The sequence below is a fragment of the Chenopodium quinoa genome, unplaced genomic scaffold (genome assembly GCF_001683475.1).
Source record: "Chenopodium quinoa cultivar QQ74 unplaced genomic scaffold, ASM168347v1, whole genome shotgun sequence".
NCBI lineage: Eukaryota > Viridiplantae > Streptophyta > Magnoliopsida > Caryophyllales > Amaranthaceae > Chenopodium > Chenopodium quinoa.
In genome coordinates, this window is record NW_018743292.1 from 3262329 (window position 1) to 3288227 (window position 25899).

Sequence of the window (25899 nt, forward strand, 5' to 3'; positions counted from 1 at the left end):
CTGCAATTGATTCTCAACCCTGTCCTTGTGCCTCTCTATCTAAACACCAAAAAGAAAAACAAATTAAATTATTAACATGAGGTTGAGGTGATAGAGTAGTGGCATCGCTCCCACCTGTATCCTTGAGGTCTAGGGATCAAACCTATTACTCATCAAATGATAATGCTTACAAGTATTTATTATGAACAAAGTATCAAATCTCATTGCAATTTCTAAAGCATCTTAATAGAGGTATGAATTAAAGAAGAGTTGTTACAAGGACTAATACATACTATCAATAACTAAATGACTTACATTAGCAACCCAGTCTGCCGCTCTATTTGCCTCTCGATAAATATGTCGAATGCTCCATTTGTCGAATTTGCTATTAATTTTACTTTTACGTATTGGATACTAAGTGTATGGGATAGCAAAGGGTTCACAAAGAAACTAATCTTTAGCCCATTGGATCCTAATATAGCTTCACACCTTGTCTGAAATACAAAGCCATAATTTCTTTAATTTGTTTGTAAAGTTTTATAAAAAAGGAAAAATAAAAATTAATAATCCCACATTTTCTTCATCTTCAAAAAACAATTCCACCTTTTGATTATTCCAAAACAATCCCACCGTTCACCCTAATCTTCTTCTAACAATCCCTATGACCTTTAACCGGTTAAACAAGTTAATTTTTTTTAATTTTTTTTTTTCTGAGTATCTCTCCTCCCTTGCCACCAGACCACCAGTCCACCACCTAGCACCACCCCACTTGCCCCCTGTTTATAAAGCTTCATAAAAATAGTCATAAAAGGGCAGGTAAATTATACAGTGTAGGTTAAAAGCTTACTCTCTCTCTTAAGTCTCCAACTTCATCATTGGTCAAAAAATAGAAAGGGACGGAAAGGCTTTTAGATTAGGCTACCCGTACTCATCAATTAGCTACGGACTAGATCATAATTAGTGTTAATTTTGTCATTACCGATTTGATTAATTCATGCAATTATGATTTTTCTCAAAAAAAAAAAAAATCATGCAATTATGATTAGAACAAGAGTATATGGTTGTTGATTCTTGTCCACTTGTCAATTTGTCGTAGTAAAATAGGGATTGAAGCTAAGGGATATCCACTAAAGAAAATATTATTCTCTCTTCTTTTTTTTTTTTTTTTTTTGTGCTTTTTATATGTGAATTGTGTCGAACCCATATGTCTTGTGCCACGAAACATGGTCAACAGTTGCTCACTAAGTACGTATTGTGTTAGAAATTTCAAAACACAACGGCTCAAGCATGGCTGAGAATATGTGTCACCTAATCTCATGTGATGCCTAATTTCTTTCACTTATTTCATTGTTGACGTGTGGCATTCTACAAATTAGAACCTCTTTAATTTGTCTTTTTAAATTGGCCTAGACTGCAAGCATGTATAATGTCTAGTGTTGTGCTTTGCTACCTTGTGTTGTGTCATAGGCCTACTCAACTCAATATAGTGTCATCTTTAATCTGAATGGAGGTACGAATTATAATGAAATAAACTATCCAAAAACTTTTTATTGCCTTAAAACGTACAATGTTAACCGAGTGAATAGAGATTAAAAAAGAAAAACTTTACCTATGTAATATATAATAAATTGCAAAAGTGAAATAATTCTTTGCTTTTTTATTCATTCTAGTTTTTTTAAAGAAATTTTATGTGTTTGTCAATGTAGCAAATATGTGTGGTGTATAGGGTATTTAATTACACTTTCAATTTCAAACAATACTTCCCCGCTCCCCTTTTTGTTATACTTATTAAATGTTGCAAATTCACAAACCAAGACAAATGATTGAAATTGATTAAAAAATTAATCTTCTTTTTCTCTATATTTATATTCCCCTTTTATCTTATTTAACTTTGCTAATTAACAAATTATACTCTTTTAAATTTATTTATATTTAAATTCACTCGTATAATCCCATGTTTATGAAACCGCGCGTAACTGCTAATAATTATTCTTTAGTTTCTGACTTTGTGAGCTGTGCAAATTCTTTGATTGCCGTGTGAAAAGCTATATGGTTGTTCGTTTTGAAAAGAGTTCCAAAAGTAGCATTGATATATGCATGGAATATATTCGATCTCCGACTATATGTATTATCTGATTATCACGAGTTATCACCATGATATCACATTGTTACTCGATCAAGGTGCCATCACGACAATGACGTTGGTGAATATTAATTAGGTTGTTGGAATGAAACAACTTTATACGGTCTGGTCGGCCGGTAGTTGAATGATCAAAAATGATTTTGAAAACAAATATGGTCATATGAGCCATAATATCAAATTTGTTGATTTCCTTTTTTTCCCCTTTCTTTTGGAAATGTATTGGACTCATGAATATTATATATTTCCATTTCAAGATCACTACACTCTCACTAGATTAGTGATTGTTATGCAACGTGTAAAGTGTTAGTGGTAACTTTCTCATTTCGAAAGGTAATTATAACACACATCAACTTTTTTTTTTTCTTTATTGCTAAGTACAAGTACTAACATTTGTTTGTAAGTATAGAGATAATGAATGATTTATCTAGAGAAAATTCAATTTAATTAGTAAGTCACCTAATCATAATTTTTATTTAACCAAAGATTGAACTACTATATATTCTGGAATGAAACCAACATTATTAAGCCAAACAAAGCTATTTAATGCAATCAAAACAATGAGAACTTACATTTTTCCTGATAAAAAGTTCATTACCTTCTGTTAAAATGTCACTCTCAAAATCTGATAAATACAGTCAATGATTTTATTAGCCAAGTAAAATTATAAATTTATCAGTTCTAGAACTTTTAGTAACCCATAACATTTAGACACATTAATACATAATCTTATGACAAAATAAAATAAAATTAAAAAAAAAAAGAAAAAAAAAAAGAGTAGATTTTGCGAATGAGGTTCGATATCCCCGGTACCTTATATTCTCTATTTTTATTTTTAAATAAAAAATATTACAATTGTCCACGTGTTCTACTTAAGCATGATTTAGTGTAAAACGTCAACCTTAAAAAGTAATAAAAGTACTGTATTATACGCAAAGTGTCGTTAATCAAATTAAGTCACCTCTACGTTTGTTTTAAAGAGGACCTTTTGTCTCCCAAACACACGCTTTTGATCGTATCTATTCTATTTCAGCGTCAAGCTTAGTTTCTCTTGACACCAGTATTATTGTGTGGAACTAATTAACGTAGCTCAACTTTTTTTTTTTTTTTACCGACTTATCTTATTATGACGAAGATTACTATAATAAGGCTTTGTTCTCATCTCCTTATTTTTACTTAATACGGAGTATAAGATAAAATTTGTGATAATAAGTTTAGAAAAGTTAATACAATGAGCTACTAACTTCAGATAAATAAGTTTACAATTATTCGGATAGGAAAGTACTTTATCTGTTTTAAAAAAAATTGTAACACTAATTTGTTCATAGCTAGCTCGATTACAGATAAAGAGTACACTTAGTTGAAGGAAAAGAACCTATGTCTAAATCAAATAAATGAAATATTGAAGGAAATACATTGCGACTATATACGAGTGGAATTGAAGTGGTACAACTTTTATAGTAGAATGAAAGTGACTATTATCATAACTTGCCATCAAATACAATGCTTGTTTTACCTCTTGACATCGGTGATTGAAAAGGACCTAGTAGTCAAAGAAACATAAATCTATCTTACTCTCGATCATTCATCAAGTGATTGTAATGGTATATAACTTCTTGCACTTCAAACTTTTGCTTGCTTGACTTGATTTTTGACTAACAATATATGGTTTAATTTTTCATGGAAAAAAAAACTCCTTATATTCTGTGGATGTAATACAAAAATACATTTCCATTATTGAGTATGTTTTTTTTTTTTTTTTTGAGGTAGGATTCACTAGGAATTCTTTTTTGACAAATTGTAGCCATTGCATAACAGCATAAGTGCTATGTAGCTGAGTAACTTCCAACTTTAGACTCAATTTACTAATTTTATACATCATTAATCTTTAAAAATGTCATAATGGTAAAACAGTAAGTTATAGATCAAACATGGATCCGTAATGTTATGTTGTGCTACCTTTTAGATTCATTAAGCAATAAATAGCCAAATAGGAGAAAGGTTTCTCATCCATTATTCCTTCCTCATTTTAAACTTAATTTAATATCAAAAAGTACAAATCTCAAAACAATAATGACAGTAGTATCAGATAGTATATCTTACCTAAAACGCAGTTTCACAAAATAATCAAGTGTACGCCCAATTGCTACAAACACGAGTAATACAATAACAACTACTTTACACATCCAATACATGACACAAAACACAACACAACCTACATTACCATTCTACCAAAACACAAAACAAAATCCAATTATGAGATTTGTACTTTTTAATATTAAATTAAGTTATAGTTATACGAAACATAACCAACCTTAAATAGTTATACGAGCAATAATCATTCATTTACCCACCATATTAACCAACGAGTGACTTTATCATAAACCCTCACTAAAATACTTCCTTTTTTAGGAAGTGTATTCACTATTCTACAACCTTTGTGTTACACGAGTAAAAAAAACAAGTGCACAAATAATTTAAAAAAGGGGATGTCGACCGTCAACCAAACGCGTCCTTACAAAAAAAGTACACTCTACCCTATACAATTACGCAGCGCGTAGATTACACTCCTACACTCACGCGCGTCAAATAACCGTTTTTTACACAGGTAAAAAACACCAAAAATTTAATTTCTTCCCAAAAAATAAATAAAAATAATAATAAAAAAAGGAAAATAGAAAATATAGTTGTATAGGAAAAAAAGTGGTTGGTTTTTATTCTCCCTCTTTTTTTTTCCTACACTCTGTATTTTGTGGAGGAGAGAGAACTAGATTTTTCCCCCACTTTCCTTTTTTCCCAAACAACTTTCTCTCTCTTCTTTTTCTTCCCTTTTTTTAATTTTATTTTATATTTTTTGGGGTTTTAATTACTCCGTATTAAATAATTTGACATTTATACGTTAATAAAATAATGAGATTTTGTATTGAAAAAGAAGGAAGAAGTAAATAGCAGTAGTGTTGTTGATGATTATGAAGATGATGATGAAGAATTGAATGGAGTTAGTGTTAAAACGATGGCGTTTCGAGAAGTTAGTGTTGTTGTTGATGATGATGATGATGGAGCTGTAATCCCCATTTCTAGACCTTCTGCTGTTGCTGTTAATTCTGGATCATCCTCTCTTTTAGATGAAGGTTTTTTTTTTTTTTTTTTATAATTCTTTTAATATATTATTTTTTCTGGGAGTTTGTCAAATGCTGTATTATATTATTGGTGATTGTTATTTATAATTGTTCTTTAATTTATGGGAAATCTTCATATGTATTTTCTGGGGTTTTTTTATTTTTATTTTTTTCATTTGGTTTTGATCGGATTATTTTAGTGTGAAACCCCTTTTTTTCATGGGGTTTAATTTTTTTAAAAAAATGTGAAATTGAGAATTTTGGTTCCTTGTTATAGCTCTTACATAATTCAATTATTGGGTTAATCGGCATTTTTATTTTTATATTTATAATTTTTATTTTTATTTATTTGATAAGTAGTTTGGGGAATCGGGTTTGATCGGTAGTGAAATTGGGTAAATGGGTTTAATAATGTATGTTTTCCAAAATTGAATAATTGGGAAAAATGATTGGAAAAATGGGCATTTTTATTTTTTTTGCTTTATTTAATTTTTGGGGGTTGCGGAGAATTGAAGCCACTTGATATGCTTTATGGAATATGAGTCACTAAAATTGTAGTACTTTTGATAAATGTGGATGACATTTTGATAACATAACATTTCTTGGTTTGTAAATGTAAATGGGTTTGTCCTTTTTGATCATAACTATTTATCGACCTTAATCAACAATTGCTATGGATATTAGTGTTGGGCGCGAATTACTCCGTATAATCCTATAAACGTAATAGAATTAACTATTAAAACTTGATTTGTTTGTGTTGGATACTTCGGATGTGTCCGATTTTTCATGATTAGCTCGAGTGTTACGGATTTTGACAGTGTATGTCTTCTCATGATGGTTTAAAGGTGGAATGTTTGTTTAGGATTCCATGTGAAATATGTGCATTGAGTGTTGCTTTCATTGTCCCCCATTCGCAATATGGGATTTAGGTTCTGTTTATAGCTTAGATTTGCGAATGTTTTTACTAAAGTAACTTGTTTCTTGTTGTCAAATTGCAAAAGAGTTGTGTTGTATTTCTTATATGAATAACATTAATATTTCAGATTCAATGTGGCCTGTAAATATGCGATCTTCTGAAGCATTGGATACTGGAATTTATCCTCCTGGTCCTTATCCTGAGCGTGAAGGGGAACCAGATTGTTCCTTTTATCTCAGAACAGGACTTTGTAGATTTGGTTCGACATGCCGCTTCAATCATCCTTCTAATAGAAAGCTAGTAAGTTCTGGCACCCACTGTGTAGAAACATAACATGCTAATTGCAAATCTTTGACTGTACTTGTCTCTTACTTTCTGCAGTCTTCAGATTCTTGTTGCTCCGTTTTGTTTATATCATAGGCATGCTAGCATGTAGGTTAATGAAAAAAGGTTATCAACAAGAATGCAAGAATAACTTTATGAAGATTTCTGTGTAGATACTGCTGGGACAAAATCATGATGCTTAAAGTCAGGGGTTAGATTTGGTTTCCTTAACTAGAGACTTAAGGGTTTGTTTCATCATCATCGTGTCAATGTTGTTGCATACAAATGCTTTGGGATGTAAACTCTTTCATAAGAAGTTGTTTTTTTCAGCAACATTTAAAATTTCTGAATCATTTCCTCCACCTCATACTCTTACAAGCCAATTTTTCTCTTCTACCACATTTTTTTTTGTTTCTATTTGATATGATTTGACACTGCTATCTGGATTGCCAAATCTCCACTTCAACTTTGTCCCGAAAGTAAGTGTCTTACCTCTCAATGGAATATCATTATGAGGAAAATGAGCAGAATAAGTTTTCATTACAAGAGCTATTCAAATTGGTGCTTAAATAGGGTTGTGTACAGTAATTCCCTTACATCCCAAAGTTGGAAGTGTTTACTGTTTAGTACTTTTGTTTTGATATTTTCTTTTTTCATAAATGTCTTACTCTTGAAAGGATGTGTGTTTGATGAATTTGATAGATATTATTGTACAACAGGCTCTCGCCACTGCAAGAATGAAGGGGGAGTTTCCAGAAAGGACCGGTCAACCTGAATGCCAGGCATGAATATATCTTCCATTTGTTCTACGCTATTTATTCATTTATAATTTTGAAAAGGTAATGATGCTCTGGAAATCCCTTGGGGATTTTCATTTTTACTGATTGACCTCTCATTAGATTCTGGCGAGTGGTGGTTTGTGTAGAGTTATTATTATCGTTACATGTAATAGAAATGTGAAATTCCAAACGTAGCTTGAAATGCCAATGCTTATTCAATCAATCTGTCAGCAACGCTGTTAGGCATATCTACCTCTTGGTGATCATTTGGAAGCCGTGTCAACTCAGGGTCCTACACTGCTCGCTACATTATTTGTTTGGCTATCCAATAAATATTCTGGAATGGAAATTTAACTTTAACCTGGATTGCATGTGTGTTGCAGCTAGCTATCTCAATAAGTGACATTGTATTCAGGATAGACTTTAGTTCTAGATTAATTTGGTAGTTGCACTTTGTAGTGAAATTAATTTTTAGTTGCTGATGAAGAATCTTGATTAAGGAGCTCATATGCTCAGGACTGATGACATACAGCCAACTTTAACAATTCCCTTAACTTAGAAGAATTCTCACTTGTCCAAAAAAAAGGTGCATATGGTGAATCAAAAGGATAAAAAAATAAAGATTTAATGTGTGAAATATATGAATACTTGGAGGTCTCCAGATGTGAGATCTAGGCTGGACAGTGGACACTAGGAGGTCCCAAGAAACTGACATGAGTATTTGTTTGGCATGATCTTTGCTCATTGGAATGGATTGGAGAGTTCAATATGAGATTGTTAGATTGGTTATTTGAGTGATTAGTCTGTTTGTGTTTTACGTGATCCTTTTTTTTTTCCAAAAAACCATGGATAAATTTGGGTTAGTGGGTTACTGAACATTTCACCAATTAGTGTATACATATTGTTGACATGTTTCTCCTTGGCATGTAATACTCAAAACAAGTTGCCTGACACAACATTATGTGCCATTTTGTTCACCTGAAAAACTTAGATAGATGCAATCTTTGAGCCCCACAGTTATATGCTGTAGCTTGCTTTCAGATCTTGTCTCGATTAAGGATGTGTAAGAAAGGGGATGATTTCTGTAAGCTGTCCTTCATGCTGTCTTTCCAATAAATGAATCACAGGAATATTTCAAGCGTAAAATTTCCCTTTTCTTGAAAAGTCAAGCATTATGTATGATATCTTGATGGCAGCAGAGAAGATAATGAACTGAGAAAGTGCTAGTATGATCGTGGATTATTGTGGTGGAAAATTTTGAAGTCCAAGCTAATGTGAAAACTACTGTTGAATAACACTTTTGTGCCTCCTCTCTCCGCTCTCCTCTCTCTTTCTTGTTCACAGAGCACTCTCAATAAGCCCTTGGGCATTTTGTGTGTAGTCTTTTCTATTGTTATTTTTTTTTTCTTCTTATATAATTTTTATGTGCTGCTTCAACTTCTCAGTACTACTTGAAGACTGGAACATGCAAGTTTGGAGCAACGTGCAAATTTAATCATCCTAAAGACAAAGCTGGGATTGCTGGAAGAGTACCTGTAAATGTCTTAGGATACCCACTTCGCCCGGTAGAATTTATTGCTTGGACTCATGGTCTTGATTTTATTTTATTTCCATTTTTAAAAACTGATTTATAAGATCTGAAACATACTAAAATCAGTTTTTTTTTTTTCTTTTTTTTTTTTTGTTCAACAGAATGAACCTGAGTGTGCATACTATTTAAGAACCGGACAATGTAAATTTGGGAGTACATGCAAGTTCCACCACCCTCAGCCATCTGCTTCTTTCCGTGGTTCTTCTGTGTATCCACCTGTTCAGTCTCCGACAACTCCTGGTCAGCATTCATATCCAGGAGGATTAACAAATTGGTCTTTGTCTAGAGCCTCAATTATTCCTAGTCCACGTTGGCAAGGTCCTTCAAGTTACACACCTTTGATCCTTCCACAAGGAGTGGTTTCAGTTCCAGGATGGAATGCCTATATGGTAATCTTTGCTACTAGCCTTTTTCAACTATTTGGTGATTAAGAAATAATTATAATAGTAAGATTCAAACCTTTTTTTTTTTTTTTTTTTAAATAGCTGGCATTTTAATGGAAAAAGGTTGTCAAAATGAGTAAGACTTTGCTCTATTTGACTTTTGTTGTCTTAAGATTCCCAACTTTTCTTATTTGAACTTATTTTGTCTGAGTTTATTTGAAATTTGATTTTATATTGTTTGATTAAGTCAAATAAGTCAAACAGAGGTAGGCTTAACCAGTGATGGACCAGCATGTTGTTGGGGTCTGAGTAGGAGCATCCTTTGCCATTCTTCATAAGTATTATGTTATTTAGCCTTTGATGCATAGTTAAGCTTCTAGATTATCTATTGTCTACAAGTGTCAGCTGCCAATATCATTTTTAATTTTGATGAAAGCATGAAACTTTATATTAGTTGTATTAATTCACACGTCTTCTTTGTTACTTAGGGTCAGATGGGTTCAGTTTCGTCTCCTGAAGGACAGCAGCAGACATCAGGAAACAGTCCTGGCTATGGGACTGCACGCCAGAGTGAATCTGTAGTTGCTGCCTCTCAGGGGGCATATTCTTCGTATCGCTCTGGATCTATCCCTATGGGTTACTATGCGCTTCAGAGAGACAATGTTTTCCCTGAGAGGCCTGGACAACCTGAATGTCAATACTACATGAAGACTGGTGATTGTAAGTTTGGCGCAGTTTGTCGGTTTCATCATCCCAGAGAAAGACTAGTTCCAGCTCCCGACTGCCTCTTGAGTGCTTTGGGCTTGCCATTGCGCCCGGTAGTTGCACTTCCCCTTTAAAGTTTCTTTTGAAATATTATTTTAAATATTTTTTTTTAATTATTATAAAATTTACCTTTGTTGCTTCGTGTTCAATACTATGCTGTAGGCCTGTAGCCCTATGTTACTTGATTCCTTCATTTGACCTTAAGAATCTTTGACACTCTGAGTCTTCGACACTACTATGCTGTAGGCTTGTAGCCCTATGTTACTTGATTCCTTCATTTGACCTCAAATATCTTTGACACTCCGAGTTTTCGACATGGGTATTCTCATTTCTTTTTTTATCTGAAACATGGAGTTATCTCTAAAAAGTAAATCCGACCCTGGAAATTTACCCATGTGTGATTTGAGCTCTCGAATCCTAGTAACATGATTGTATTCTGTATCTGTTGTCCTCAAATTTATTGACATTCACACTATTTAGATATCCACCATTGAGATTTTTTCTTGCTTTCCCCTGTTTTTGTGGTGGCGGAGGGGAGATGGGGTAGTAATCACTCTCAGATAGGGTTTAAACACTGACTGTTGTAAAACCTTTAAATGATATTTGATTAGGCTGTGTGTTGTGACTTGTGAGTGGCCACTAATGTTATCAGTCTTTTATATTTGCAAGCAGAAACATAAGTGTTTTTTTTCAGTTAAAAAATTATAACCTATCGACATTTTAACTCTTATTACTCTATAGACTGAAGGATATATTTCTTTCTAGAAATTTTGTTTGTTGATTGTCTTGTTGGTATTTCAAGATGATCCATGTTCATAATTCGTGAATACTAGTTATATTGTATTAGTTTCCTTATGTGTACAATGAGATCATAAGGTTTAAAGTTCCTTAATTATATGTAGTGAAAGTCATGTCCATTGCAGAGAAAGAGTACAACTGACTAGTTTCTCTCCTTTGGCATTTGACAAAACTTGTTTAAGTTGTTTATTTTACTGCCCCTGTGGAATTATCAACATCTATCAAATGCCCTCTTTCTGAATGCTCCTGCATTGCTAATCGTATTTCATGTCTATTTTTTTTGTCACAGGGAGAACCTTTGTGCATATTTTATTCTCGTTATGGTATATGCAAATTCGGTCCAAACTGCAAGTTTGATCATCCAATGGGAATTTTTGCATACAATGTCTCTCCTACATCTACTGATGCCTCTGCTATGCGGCGTTATCTGGGATCATCATCAGCAGCAGGCTTAACATTGACATCAGAAGGGCTGGTTGAATCAGGCACAGGGAAGAACCGGAGGCTCTCTTTGTCAGAAACGAGGGATTTGCAGTCCGGTGATGATGATGTCGAAACTGATAGATAAAGCTTAAGCTTCCTCCTAAATAGAAGCTTGATGGGTTGACTCCCCTTTTTGCAATCTTTTGCGGCATTAAGAGGAGCTTACCTGTAAATTCATTTTCCGATTGCTGAAGATGTACAGCTTTCCCTTCATGTTTAAGTTGATTATATACTTACAAATTATCTGGAAAAAAAAAAAGGATGTATTACAGCCGAGAGTTTTGGCCGCCCTTCCCCTACTCCTTCATGTGCTGTAAATCTGAAATTATTGTCACATTTGGTGAAATCATTGTGAACAATTGATCACCTTCTCTGTTATGAAAAACCTTTGAAATTATCCTTGCAGAATTTCTGAGTTTTAATTTTATCATTATTTTTTTTAAAGAAAGCAGGATTTAAGCTACCTTACTGTCAATTGCTTATCGTAATACAGATAAGGAATAGATATTAGAACAAAAGAGATATTGCATTACACATAATAAGTTTCAATTTACGCATATGCTTCAGGGGAAATATTAGCTAGACAATGAAATCAAATCTTTGGAAAATTTCCATATCTAACCACAAATTAAAAGTTCACTGATAATGCAAAACACAGCAACTTTTTAAATCCTAGATAAAGAATTGCAAGATTAAACTACCTAATCTTAATAGGTTTTTGTCCAACTATGGAGCAAGGGCGAAGAGTTGTGGAGAAGGAATTAAATCTTAGTTTTAAGCTAGAACTATGTCCATACTCGTAAATTTTGTCTAACTTGCCGTAATTTTTGCCCACCAAATAATACCGATAAATATTGCCATCTAAATCAGCAAAAATCAAATGCTTCTCCAAGATAGTAAAGTTGTTTGTCCATCTTGAATCTTCAATGCACAAATCATCTTCAATGTGTATGCTCGACAACCAACGCCAAGAACTCGATTTCTTTTCTTTAGATGATGTTGCCTTGTGCTCAAGCACCCATATTGTGATCAACTTATCGAAACACTTGACCAAACAAATGGAATCAAACCAAGAGTGGCCTTCCTTCCGCTCCCATCCAAACACACGAAAGCAACAAATATCTAAATAACCTTCATGGTTTTCGGGCAATGCTATATCCCTTGGAGTCCTATTTTCGACATCATAATGAAATACATGAGGACTACAACCTTCTGATAGGATATACAAACCATCCTCACAACAAGCTTGATAATCAAATTTCAACTCTCCTTTTTTTGTGTCAATGTTTTTGTCTATGAGAATCCACTCGCCTTCCTCTAACATGTACACATCATACCCGCTACCCCAATTTTCCAAATCACTTTCGTTAAACAACAAGAGAGTATAATCCAAAGGAAAATTTGTACTTTTCTTACCAAAAACATTACCACATACCAATGCAACTTTTAATTCCCCATTGTCTTGAAGTCTCTTAGCCAATTCCTCACTAGGCAACTTCAAAGGCAACCAAGTCCTCGTCGAGGGGTTGCACAAGAATAATTCTGTTGGTTCACTAGAATCAATTGTTCTACATAGAATTAACCCATTGTTTGATGCTAAGATACGTCCTTTTTTCGCTAAAAACATGATGGAATCTTTAGGAACACCATTGTAGGAATGGTTTTCAGGTAAGAAGCAAATGCGTAATTTTTGAACTCTTTCTCTTAAACTTGAATCTTCTTGAATGATCAAAGACTCTTCCGCTTTCATGCACGAGTTGTGGCTTTGTTTCTTTGCAAAATGTGTTTCGGAAAGGTACTCTAGTGATGACTTTGCCATGGTTGATAATCTATATAAGGGTTTTGTGGATAACCATGACATAATCTCGTATATTTCTCCATTGAAAGACATGTTTATTATTTGTGGCTATGTATGATGTATGTTTTTTTTTTTTTTTTGAACAACAAAATCAAATACTGTATAGCTTATAGTATACAATATTGACTTATTTGTTATGACTCTATAATCTAATGGTTTACCTTGGAAGACAAGGTTTTGACTTTTTTTTTTTTTTTTTGGACAAATCAATGTATTAAACCTCTCTCTCTCTTTTTTTTTTCTTTCTTTTTCTAGTTCCCCAGCTAGGATGATTAATTGTGAAGCATATTGCATGCATGGAGTATTTATAAATGTACAATGTGGGTAAGCATATTCAATTCCGTAGTGTAGTTAGTTTAGGATTTTAGTTACAATTAAACCTCTTAGAATTAGGAAAAGGGTTTAGGAAAGTTTTCCTAAAATAAAAGCCAGTAAGTTAAAAATACATCAAATTATAATAAATACTTTGAGATAAACAAAAGAGTTTGATCTATATTACGAGTAGTATATTACACCACTTATTTCGATAATCATCAAGTTTCGTTATCCGTTCTTTCTTTTTTTTTTTTTTTTTTTTTTTAAAAACTTTGTAAATCATATGGGAGACTTTGAGGTGCCTACGAGTGAAGCGCTAGCGATGAGGCACGCGATGCAAATTTCGAGCTCGAGCAGACAACAACAGCTTATTTCAGCACTTGGAGATGGCTAAAGCTCCCTGCTCAGTGTTAAGTAGTACGGAGTATTATTAAGGATATACTCCACATTGCAAGTTCCTGTCAATTTGTTTCTTAAGGCTGCCCATATATACTCTAGCAAAGTTGAGTGAGTACATCTTCTTGATAATTATAGAGTTTGGCTTGAGGAATAACCTCATGAATATTGGCTTCGTTTGCGTCAAACAAAAATTAAAAAAGAATACAAGTCAACGTTTATCTTTAACTTTTGGGTTTGATGAAATTCTTGTTGCTAATCTGTGGTGGAATGTGATTCGTTGAAATGTACTAACTCAAAAAAAATTCATATGTTAGAAATTCATATGGGCAGACGTATTGAATTTCAAATTGTAAGTTTGGATCACTATCTAGCTCATTTATTGATCACTAATAAAAGCTCTAATTTTATGTTTAATATGTGTTTGGAATATATGTTTCGGCTCAAAAAAATCAAAAATTCAATCTTGTCAATGTCCTTGGTGTATTATAACGAATTAATATGTCTGGCTGATTAAAAAAAGGGTTCTATTCCTTTGCCTCGACGTTGCCTTAAACTCAAATGTTTTGTCCAACTCATTTAGGCTATTGATATTCCACCAATTGGAATGGCTTTCCCTTGAAAAATACAATTTCATACTCAGAAAGTCAGAATGATGTATGAGTGATTAGATGTATGTCTCTCAAGCCATAATTGGCTAGTCCAATATCCAAGTGCAGCCCTTTCATATGAAAACTTCTCATGCTAAGATCATAGTTCTATTTATTTTGCTAAGAATTAGGCACAAAAATTCTTGGGTTCTAGATTCTTTTGTATTTCTTAGAAGTTTACTTGTATAAAGACATACCTTAAACATCGGAATTTCAAAAAAATATGGTAATATTCAATCCAAATTGTCAACTAATTTGGACAAACTAAAAAAATGTTAAAGAACAGATAATTGACATATTACTTGTGACAATGTGACAAGGTGTTGATTACGTCAAATAATAACACTCTTGTAAGGTCTTTCAAATGGAAAGGACATCTCACAACAATTTCAATTGAATTGGAAAATTTTGCGCAACAAATAAACTCCAAATTAACTTAGGCCCTGCTCTTTTGAGCTGTTTTGCGCTACTCTGCTTAAAAATTATAATTAATAATAATAATAATAATTAATATTTAATAATAATAAAAAAAATTATTAATATTTAATAATAATAACTAATATTTATAGATAATAATAATTAATATTTAATAATCATAATAATTAATATTTTATAATGATAACAATGATAATAATTAATATATAATAATAATTGATAATAATAACTAATATTTAATGATAATAATTAATATTTTATATTATTTAACACATTTTCTAATGTTACATAAAGAGTAAAAAAAAGCTAAAAAAAATCAAATAATAATAATAATAATAATAATAATAATAATAACAATAATAATAATAAAATAATGCGATAATAATAATAATAATAATAATAATAATAGTAGTAATATTAATAATAATGCGATGATAATAATAATAATAAAAAAAAAATAATGCGATAATAATAATAATAACAATAATAATAATAATGTGATAATAATAATAATAATAATAAATAATTAATGATAATATGCGTTAATAATAATAATAATAATAATAATAATAATAATAATAAAATCTTTTTTGCTCTGCTCTACTGAAATCTGCTCTGTTTTATCTTGCCCAGAAGCTAAAAAGAATAGGGCCTTATTATATGATAGTAGAGGTGTCCACCGTGCGAGTCGTGCGAGCTGGGTTAGGGTTAGGTGGGTCGCGGGTTGGGGTTTCATGACACACGGCACGACACACGTAGGGTAGGGTGGGCCGGGTCGTGGGTTGGGTCGGAGAAGTTGGACACACCAGGGTTAGGTTCGTGGGTTAGACGAGTCGTGGGTGGGTCGAGCTGGGTTTGTGGGTTAGACGGATCGTGGGTGGGTCGAGCTGGGTTTGTGGGTTAGACGGGTCATGGGTGGGTCGAGCTAGGTTCGTGGGTTAGACGGGTCAAGGTGGGTTAGTGAGTTAGGGTGGGTCGAAGGGTGGGTTAGTGGGTTAGGGTCGGGTGGGTTTGTGGGTTAGGTGGGTTAGGGTCGGGTGGGTTAGTGGGTTAGGGTCGGGTGGGTTTGTGGGTTAGGTGGGTTAGGGTCGGGTGGGTTTGTGGGTTAGGTGGGTTAGGGTCGGGTGGGTTAGTGGGTTAGGGTCGGGTGGGTTTGTGGGTTAGGTGGGTTAGGGTCGGGTGGGTTTGTGGGTTAGGGTCGGGTGGGTTCGTGGGTTAGGGTCGGGTGGGTTGTGTGGTGTTTTAATTTTTACAAAATTAACAATTTGATGGCTTGCTCTTAATTAAGATGCCTACGTATCCTTATATTATAAAATAAGGAATCAAAGCCAGCGTAGTTCTTATATTGTACTTCTTTTGAAATTTGGGGGGGGGGGCTTGGACCTATCTTTAGAAAACTAAAATTTAATTTTGCAATTAAATTGTAATTTTCGAAAAATAAGTTGCCTACGTATCCCGAAAGAATCAAAGCCCATGTAGTTCTTAGCGTACCTGATTTAGACTTTTCTAGCCACCCATGTTTGTTGCATCATCATCCCCGGAAGCTGCATCATCCGTTGACGACTCCAATATCATCACAGGATCATCTTCATCGTCTTCGTCTTCCTTTAAACCTTGAGTTCTTCTTTCAGCTTGATCCCAATCTTTCTTACAAACACAAATTTGAATGCTTTCCGGAGTTAAGCGAGATCTTTTTTCATCTAACACTCTTCTACCTGCACTAAAAGCAGACTCGGAAGCAACAGATGAAGCGGGAACTGCAAGTATATCTTTTGCAATTCTCGCCAATATAGGAAAACTTTTTTTATGTTCTTGCCACCATTTTATAATTTGAAAGTTGTTGTTGGTCTCATGTTGATATGACAAATAATCATTAATAGCAAGTGTTGAAGAAGATGATGATGAGAATGATGTAGATGCTTTGTGTTTTTTTTCATAACTTTATCAAGAAAACCAAAACTAGAATCGGAAGTGCTAGTAGTAGTTGGTGTTGCCAAATCAAAACCATAAATAGATGCATAATGATCATAAAGGTCTCCCAAAACAGATTTGCATTTGTTAATATATTCACTAACATCATAATCGATACTTAAACTTGTATAATAAAATTCTAAAAGATTTTCCAAACCTTCAGCTTTGACACCGGGGTCAAGAATAGCAGCAATTCCATAAATGATTGGAAATTCACTAAAATAAGTATGCCACTTACGTTTCATGCTATCAAGAACGGGACGAAGTCCATCAATCTTCATATGCTCTTCGATGGTGTGAACAACTTTAACACACTCAATTATGACTAAATGAACGTTAGGCTCATAAATATAAGAGAAAATATGAGTTGCACTATCAAAAGCATTTAAAACATCACGAACAAAAGAAGCATTAGTCCAATGACTTTCGGTTATTAACTCAGTAGGATCAACACGAGTCTCATTGTAAAGTTGGGTCAAAATATCACGATACTTTATAGCATCACTCAACAACTTGAAAGTAGAATTCCAACGGGTAGGGGTATCAATAGACCATTGTCTTTTCTTAAGACCTCTCTCTTTACACATAGCTATGTACTTTCTTCTAACTGACTGAGTAATCCTAATCCATTTTATAACTGTTCTAATTGGGTTTAGCAATGGTTGCAACTCAGCGAGACCCTCTTGAACAGACAAATTCAAAATATGAGCACAACATCTAACATGCAAGAGACTACCACCCAACAACAAATTCAACTCGGAGTCATTTTTCAAATAGTCAATACACTTTGTGTTTGCAGTTGCATTATCAAGAGACAAAGAAAAAACTTTATTATTCAAGTGAAATTCTTTTAAACAATCCAAAATACGAACTTTGATGTTAAAACCGGTATGCCTTTCTTCCATAGCTTGAAAACATAGTATACGTTTTTGAATAAACCAATCATCATCCACCCAATGAGCAGTAATGCAAAGAAAAGGTTCGCCAAAACTAGAAGTCCATGTATCACTTGTAAAACTAACACGACCATCAAAAGTACGAAATAATTCAATCAAACCACTCCTATACTTATAATAAGAAGTTTGTGTATAACGTCTTAGGGTATTTCGGGGGACACGAGTAAATGCAGGTTGTAATGCAACTTTATTAAAATGCTCAACGTTTGCATTTTCACCGTAACTAAAAGGGTATTCATTAGCAATAACTAAAGTACTCATTTCATCAATCATTCTATCTTTATTATAAATGAAAGGTGTACCTCCGCCGGGTTGGTTCATGTATCCACCCAATTGTGTTTGGACGCCACCCCCCGAAGGACGGGGGCCATTTTCGAACAAGTCGTGTTTATTTTGCAAATGCCGACTCAAGGTTCCGGTTCCATCTCCCGTTTTCCAATTATATGACTTGACATTTGCACCTAGCGCCTTGCAAACTAGGCATGTACACGTGAACCTCTTTGGTTGACCAGGTTGCCATCCCGGGGGTGTGACCTCAACTCGTTCAAAATGTTTCCACACCCAAGAAAAATGTGCTCGACCTCTACTTTCACCGCCACCACCTTTCATAAATCAAATTATTAAAATTAATTTTTAAATGCTATTCATGAAAATAAGCTTTTAAATTTTAAATATTTTAATTATACTTATTTAAACGCATTTTTCATGGTAATTAACTAATTGTAAATCATAGAAAATTGGAAACTAAACTAACTTTATAATCATTAATAATAGTTTTTTTAAATATTCATAACAATAAAAATTTAATTAGAAATTACCTTGAGATGAAGGTTGAGATGTTGGTTGCGATGGAGGTGGCATAGTTGAACTTGATGATTGGTGGGACTCGTGGGAGAAATGTTGTGGTGGAGACGTTTGAATATTTTGCCTATCTCCTAAACCATAATCTCCATATTCATTGACAAATTGGTTTAAATTTTCCGTATTAATTTCATACGAAAAATTTGCACCACCACTCCTTTGGTTACCACTTCGACCACCACTTTGACTCCTTCCCATTCCTCCTCTTGAGCTCATTTTTTTTTTGTATGATTACTAATTATAATATGGAGAAGAACTTTTTTTTTTTAGAATCTTAAGAATACTAATAATAATATTAAGGAGATTTTTTTTAACAAAAATATAACTCTATATAACACTTGAGAATTTGAGAACAATAAGAATTTTTAAGTAAGAGAGAAAGAAAGCTTGAATTTGTGTGGAAATTTGAGTGAAATGGAATTGGTATTTATAGGAAAAATAGAATGGATGATCATACACTTAAAAAACTAGCCGTTAGATACAAAAAACTAGCCGTTAGATACAAAAAACTAGCCGTTTTTTTTTTTAAAATGGATGTTAGGCCGTGCGAATTGTGCGGGCTGTGCGGGCCGTGCGGGTTGTGCGGGCCGTGCGGGTCGTGCGAATTGTGCGGGTTGTGCGGGCCGTGCGGGTTGTGCCGGCCGTGCGGGTTGGGTGGGTCATGCGTGCGGGTTGGGTGGGTCATGCGTGCGGGTTAGGTGGGTTGGCTCGTGCGGGTTGGGTGGGTCATTCGTGCGGGTGGGCCGTGCGGGCTGGGTTGTGCCAGGTGGGTCGGGTTAGGTGGGTTCACGGGCTAGGTGTGTCGAATTAAATGAGTCAAAACGGGTTGTGCGATTTGGGTCGAATCAAACGGGTTAAACTGAGTTGGGTTGAAATGGGTTGTGTCGAAAATTTTGGACCCACGACACAACCCAGATTAAATCCGAGCTGTGCCGGGCTGTGCCGGATTGAAACCGGGTCGGACCCACGTGACCCACCAGCCGTGCGAGTTAGGGTGGGCTGGGTCCAACCCGGCCCACTGGCCACCTCTATATGATAGACTTAATCAAGATTTGATTTGATAAGATTTGATATATGCTCCTCAAATCACATTCTTAATGTGTTATAAATCCATGACCAATAATGCTTAAAGTAGGGTCCAAATGTCAAACTAGAACAAAAAGAGAAAAGAGGAGGTAGATAATAAAATAATCATTAAACACCTCTCTCATATTGACACGTGTCATAATAATAGGTAATGCAAGAATATGGTGCTCCAAATAATGATATTGATAATCATAAATCCACACAGTTGTACTGTAGGACATGATTACCCCACAATTTTATTGAAAATTCCACACATCTCCCTCATGTTTTTATTTATTTTTAAATTTCACTCGTATTATTTAAATTTTTAAATTTTTTCTATTTGAAAATAATTTTCACTACAAAATTCACTCAGTCACACTCACAGAGTGTACTTCTCATTCCGCTGTACACACTCTCAAGGCTCAACCTCTTGAGATCATCACCATTAAAACCCCCAACTCCCCCAAAATATAAAACCCTAATTTGTCAAACAATTTATTAGATTCATGTGAATTCACTGCCCAACTTCCACCAATTCAATTCATAAACCTTTAAAACCCAATTATATCTTTCCTTAAACTTTCTCTCTCCAACCCCTTCAAAAACCCTCATTTTTAGATCTGATCAGCAACAAAAATGGCAACTTTTACTACTTTGATTGTTTTCTCTTTAACACTGCTGTTCTTCAATTCCGACAATTTCAAGCTTACCCATGTAAGTTTTCTTGTAAACCCACTTGTAACTTGAGTTTAATTTTTCAGGGTATTTCTCCAATTTTGATTCCCACTTGTAATTTGAGTTTAATTTTTCTGGGGTTTTCTCAAAATTTAATTTTTTTTCTTGCTATTTTTTAGGCAAATGAATTGTGTACCTCTTCAAATTCTGGGAATATGACAAATGCAATTGAAGAACAGGGGATGAAATTATACCCATTGATTGATAAAGATAGAGAGGAGAAGATGATGGTGATGAATGAAACAAGAAGAAAACTTGGAAGTTTCCAGATTTGTGCGCCTTGCACTTGTTGTGGAGCTAAAGGTTATTGCTTACCTTCACCTTGTTGCTATGCTATCAATTGCAACATACCAAATAGGCCCTTTGGATTTTGTTCTTTCACTCCTAAGGTTTGTAATTGCTTTGGTTGCCATATTTAAAACCCCTAAGGGTTAACCCGACTCAAATCGGAATTAGTCGGAGTCTAGTAGGCTCCGGATTAATTTATATAATTAAAAGAAAAAAAAAATTACTCCTTAATTTTGGAGGGTCTAAATATGAATCCTGTTGGAAAGTGTGAATGGGAAAAATATCTGTGTTCTAGCTATGTCTTTTTTTTAAAAAAAACCAATTAATGTTTATTATGCTCATTGTTATACTGGGACAGCTATTTCCAGGTAAGGTTTTGCTACTTCTTATGATTTTTGTCAGTCTGTCTGATCAATTTCTTGGGAATTGGTGAAAAAAAATTTGACCCTTAAGAAAGTTAGATTTTTTTTCTTAAAAAAAAAAAAAAAAAAAAAAAAGTAGCAAAAGTTTGCTTGGAAAAAGCAATGACCCAAAGATTTAGCCGTAGATTAGTTTTATATTAGTAGTAATTGATTAAGGTGCATAGTGGAGATAGTGATTAATGTAATTGTGGATACAAGTTTATGATATTTGTTTATGTATTGTTTCTTATTACTTTGATGTTAGAATCTTTGTAGTGGACTAAAAAGAAGATTGATTGTAATTATATATAGTCCCATTAGTTGACCTTTATTCTCTGCTTCTCCCCTTTGTTCAATTTTGTTTCTTCTTTTTGTACATTGTTGTCTTTTATAACAAGGTTTTGTCCCACTAGATTATGAAGAAAGTGAGCTTATAGCTTAAAGAACAATCTTTAGATTGTTAAGAAAGTACTTCAGCTTGTCGCGCTCTAAAGAAAGATGTAAATCGTCTCCTAGCCAAGGACGAAACATTATAAGGACGAAATAATGTGTAATTTTATCATGAACTCCAAACTTGACAAAACTTTAGGTTAGGTGTACAATGAAACCTTTAAACAAATTATATAATGCTTTAATCACAAAAGATAAAAACAAAACATCAACAACAAGATTGAGGAGTCAACTTTATTTTTTATAATTGTCAAATTGAGGGGACAAGTATTGATATGGTATTAAAGATGTTTTGTTTTATTTGTACTCTTGTAAATTATCCAATTGCTTGGAAAAAGTATTGCTTGGAGATGTTCAATGCTTTGCCTGGTAACCGTAGTACGAGTGGTATGGTGCGAGTATATGGTAATAAACAGAGTACAAACATTCATTTCAGCAAAATATGTTCATATGCTAGATCTTTATGAGTAGGTCATTAATGTCAAATCTAAGTGTAAAATTCTCTTACTTGTATTCTTTTCTTCCAATGTAAGAAAAATGAAAAAAAGGTTCTATATATGGACATCGGGACGTGTTATTGACTTGTTACCGGTTGCTCTTTTTGTTCGAAGTAGTTTTATGTTGAAAGTGTCCGATTCCAAAACATAAAGCTTACCTCGGTGCAGAGGTAAGAACTTGTCCCTTGGCAACCTATGGGATCAAGTTCTATTAGGGACGCTTTGAGAGTGGAATTTCCTTACCTTCTCTTCGCTTCTCTTTATGTCCCACTCTCACGATGCTCGATGGGTATAGTGTTTGTCCAATTATTGTGGTATATGTTTATGATGGTGACTAGAGTCAATGTGGTTGCATGAAGTACTAGTGTAGGTGATGGCATTTATGGTTGGATGGGTGGTTCGAGGGAGGGGGGTTTGGGCTTCAAATGACCATACTAAACTAATGTTTCTTTTAATTACATACATTGACTTAGTTTTGGGCTCTGTGCTTTAAATGATTATATTTATCAAAGAACTCATATTTCAACAAGAGTTTTAATTAATGCAGACTTATTTATAACTTTTATGTTTTTCATGCATGAAAAATTATGTACGCAGTATTTTCCAAAAAAAAAAAAAAAAGAAGTATTTTAATTAGGATATACATATACTACTAGTCTACTAGTCCATATGATACTTGGACTCTTGGAGCATAGGATTAGTGTATATATGTTATTTTCATGAACTGAAATTAACTGAACTTATTATATCTTAAATAAATAAAAATAAGGTGAATAAATTAGGCCCAAAGTCATCATCACTTTTCCATACGAAGTACTACAATTTTATTTCCTGAACATGGTTAGACAACCTATAATCCTTGTTGATGAATCTATATCTGTTTTTGGTCCAATTTTGATCTATTTGGGCCATGGGATGGCCCATGACAAAGTTCTTATTTAATTTTTCATTGTTCACAACTCACAAGGATTGTGACATTCAACTCACTATTTAAGTGTTCTAAGGGCAGCCTTAAGGGTGAACAAAAAAATAGTTCACAATGAGTGAACAAGTGAATGGGTGGCTTAATGGTGATCTCTATAATTGTTCATAGTGAATGGTTGTGGGATCGATTGCTGCTGCAAGCATTTGGACGAATTTATGGATTGTGGGCCCCACCCATTTTTATTTTTTTCAGGAAAAAAATAGAAAGCAGCGGCTGGGAGCGCGCCACTTGGCCCAGCCGCTGCTTGACACGTGTCACTGTTTTAAATAAATTCGTTGTAATTTTGCAACGGATATATTTTACAAAACACAAATAAAAAAAAAAAAAAATTACCAACGGCTCTATTTTTTTCCCCTCTATAAATAGACACCCATATTGCTATACTTTCTTCAACTTTGAAAACCCATTTCTTTCTACTATATTTTTCTCTTCAAAAATCCCCTCTATAATTACCAATATTATTATTATTATTATTATTATTATTATTATTATTATTATTATTATTATTATTATTATTATTATCTTTATTATTATTATTTCCTTTATTATTATTATCGTTATTATTATTATTTTTATTATTATTGTCGTTATTATTATTATTATTAAATTTTTATTTTTTCCAAATATAAATTATAATTATGGATGCTAATACCAACCCCAAAACAAATAGAAAGAAGAAAAAAAATTTGGGTCAAAATATGATCCTTCAAGCTCGTTTTGCCATTATTAAAAAGCCGTCTTTGGCGTGGGATACCGACATACTCCACAATATCATGCTCGCCTGCATCATAATACATAATATGATCGTTGAAGATGAACGAGAGACGTATCAAAATAACGTTAATACCAATGAGTTTATGAATGCTGGAAGCAACGCTAATGAGGACACTACCGAGTACCGTACTGATCGTATTGTGGATATCGGCTTATACTTGTCTCGTAGAACAGAGATTGAGGATCAACAGACTCATTTGCAGCTAAAAAACGACTTGGTCGAACATATATGGAATAAATTTGGTAACAACGAAAACTTAGGCAACTAGGTTTACAACAAATGGTTATCCCTAAGGACATCTTACAAAACGATGTGTAGTTGTTTTTTTTTTTTAAAATAAAATGTACTAGATTATAGTTGTAGAACTGTAATCACGATTTGTACCTCTTTTTTTTTTGTTAATTAAAATTAGCTGCGTTGTTGTTTAAAAAATATTAATCACAAGAATTAGTTTTTTAAAAAGCTGATAAAAAATGCGATAATTTCTTAATTAGTAATCACGATTAAAATATTAAATACGTCAATTAATTACATTGACATCGGGTTAATAAATTATAATTATGAAACAAAAAAAGATTATATTTACAAAAATAAAATAAGGTGGGGTAGGGAGTATTGATGATGAACCATTGTTTAGTGTTCATTGTTAAGAGTGAATATTGTAAATGGTTTGTTGGGTTGATGTGGATGAGAGAGAAATGGTGATAGTGACCCATGGACCATTTATTACTTCAATAAATATCCATTTTGCTTTAAACAATGGCAAAAAATAAACATCATTTACTTATTTTTCCCTAGGGTGAAGAGATGCTTGAAAATCGTACATTAAAGAATGGTCGATAAAAGATCGATTTTAATTTTTAACCTTGAATTATGGAATGAAGTCAACCAATTAAGGCCAGAAAAATGACAATTCATTCAAAACCATTTAACTTTTAATCACTTTCAATTCGACATATAAATAGTTTTAGCTTTAGACATCAAAGTGACATTATTTTTTCAAAGTAACAATACATCAAAGACTATGCGAAATAATTAGAGATTTAAAAAGAGGTTATCTATCATTTTTAGTGTTCCACCATAAATGATCTCATCATCTATAAATCTATAATTATGCCAAATTATTTAAATTTGATATGATCTATATTTTATGTGTCTAATAGAAAAAGAGGTGCACTATATAATATAGACATCATATGATCTCAAGATTCTCAACCCTCTAGCTAAGAATGAACTACTCAACGGCGATCCCAAATGTTTAGGTAGTAATTTCATTGATTTCTAGCATAATATTGCCAAAAATTTGTCACGAATTTTTTATTTTAAAGGAAAAGGAAATTTCTTCATACAATTGAAGAGTGCAATTGTTTTACTAAGCTAAAGTGGGGACTAAAAAAAAGATAGTCGCCAAACTCCAAAATATTAATCGGTGGAGTGGGTAGTGAGTTAAATGAGTTTGTTGAAAAATTAAAGTATTAGAAATATCCAACTTTCCCTTTTTCTTGTGCTATTTCGTTAGCTCTTCATTAATGTACTTCGTACTTTTATAACGAACGAAACATAACATATGAATACATTATCCTTCATTCATTTTTTAAAAAATGTTTTGAGTATTATTCATTACCACATAAATTATTTAAATTAATATTTATATGGTGTTTGATCCATTCGAAAATAATATTGTATAGTATATCATCTTATCCACGTCGAAAAAATTGTTCATAAGATATGCTTTGCAAGTGGCAAGAAGGCTTGGGTTTGCTCGAATTGAAGTGGAGAGCGATGCACTTAATGTTGTTCATGCTGTGAAAGATGGCGAACTGTGGAATGACTCCTACTTCGTATTCACTTAGTTTATGACGATATTAGAAATTATAGCATGTTGTTTGATGTGTGTACTTTTGCTCATATTAAAAGATCATGTTAACGGTGGCTCATCTAATGGCAAGGTGGGAAATCGGTGAGAATTATGAGCTTGTTC

General features: G+C 33.4%; 3 protein-coding genes across 3 annotated transcripts; 2 read left to right on the forward strand and 1 right to left on the reverse strand.

Moving 5' to 3' along the window:
• The first annotated feature begins 4884 nt into the window (after positions 1-4884).
• Positions 4885-11685, forward strand: LOC110736431 (zinc finger CCCH domain-containing protein ZFN-like). The gene is made up of 7 exons (XM_021916649.1): positions 4885-5250; positions 6282-6454; positions 7198-7260; positions 8703-8822; positions 8950-9237; positions 9720-10049; positions 11084-11685. The coding sequence occupies exons 1-7, from the start codon at positions 5133-5135 to the stop codon at positions 11360-11362; spliced, it is 1371 nt and encodes a 456-aa protein (XP_021772341.1). The 5' UTR covers positions 4885-5132; the 3' UTR covers positions 11363-11685.
• A 289-nt stretch (positions 11686-11974) lies between these two features.
• Positions 11975-13096, reverse strand: LOC110737213. Its single transcript, XM_021917583.1, has one exon. The coding sequence runs from the start codon at positions 13094-13096 to the stop codon at positions 11975-11977; it is 1122 nt and encodes a 373-aa protein (XP_021773275.1).
• Positions 13097-20148: 7052 nt separating this feature from the next.
• On the forward strand, positions 20149-21542 carry LOC110736432. The gene is made up of 2 exons (XM_021916650.1): positions 20149-20501; positions 20642-21542. The coding sequence occupies exons 1-2, from the start codon at positions 20424-20426 to the stop codon at positions 20939-20941; spliced, it is 378 nt and encodes a 125-aa protein (XP_021772342.1). The 5' UTR covers positions 20149-20423; the 3' UTR covers positions 20942-21542.
• The last annotated feature ends 4357 nt before the right edge of the window (positions 21543-25899 follow it).

Excerpts from the sequence above, each read along its gene's own strand:
- LOC110737213 (XM_021917583.1), bottom strand. The coding sequence starts at position 13,096 with ATGGCAAAGTCATCACTAGAGTACCTTTCCGAAACACATTTTGCAAAG.
- LOC110736431 (XM_021916649.1), top strand. The coding sequence starts at position 5,133 with ATGGCGTTTCGAGAAGTTAGTGTTGTTGTTGATGATGATGATGATGGA. Across the intron at positions 5,251-6,281 it reads ATCCTCTCTTTTAGATGAAG|ATTCAATGTGGCCTGTAAAT; the intron begins GTTTTTTTTTTT and ends TTAATATTTCAG. Across the intron at positions 10,050-11,083 it reads TGGGCTTGCCATTGCGCCCG|GGAGAACCTTTGTGCATATT; the intron begins GTAGTTGCACTT and ends TTTTTGTCACAG.
- LOC110736432 (XM_021916650.1), top strand. The coding sequence starts at position 20,424 with ATGGCAACTTTTACTACTTTGATTGTTTTCTCTTTAACACTGCTGTTC. Across the intron at positions 20,502-20,641 it reads ACAATTTCAAGCTTACCCAT|GCAAATGAATTGTGTACCTC; the intron begins GTAAGTTTTCTT and ends GCTATTTTTTAG.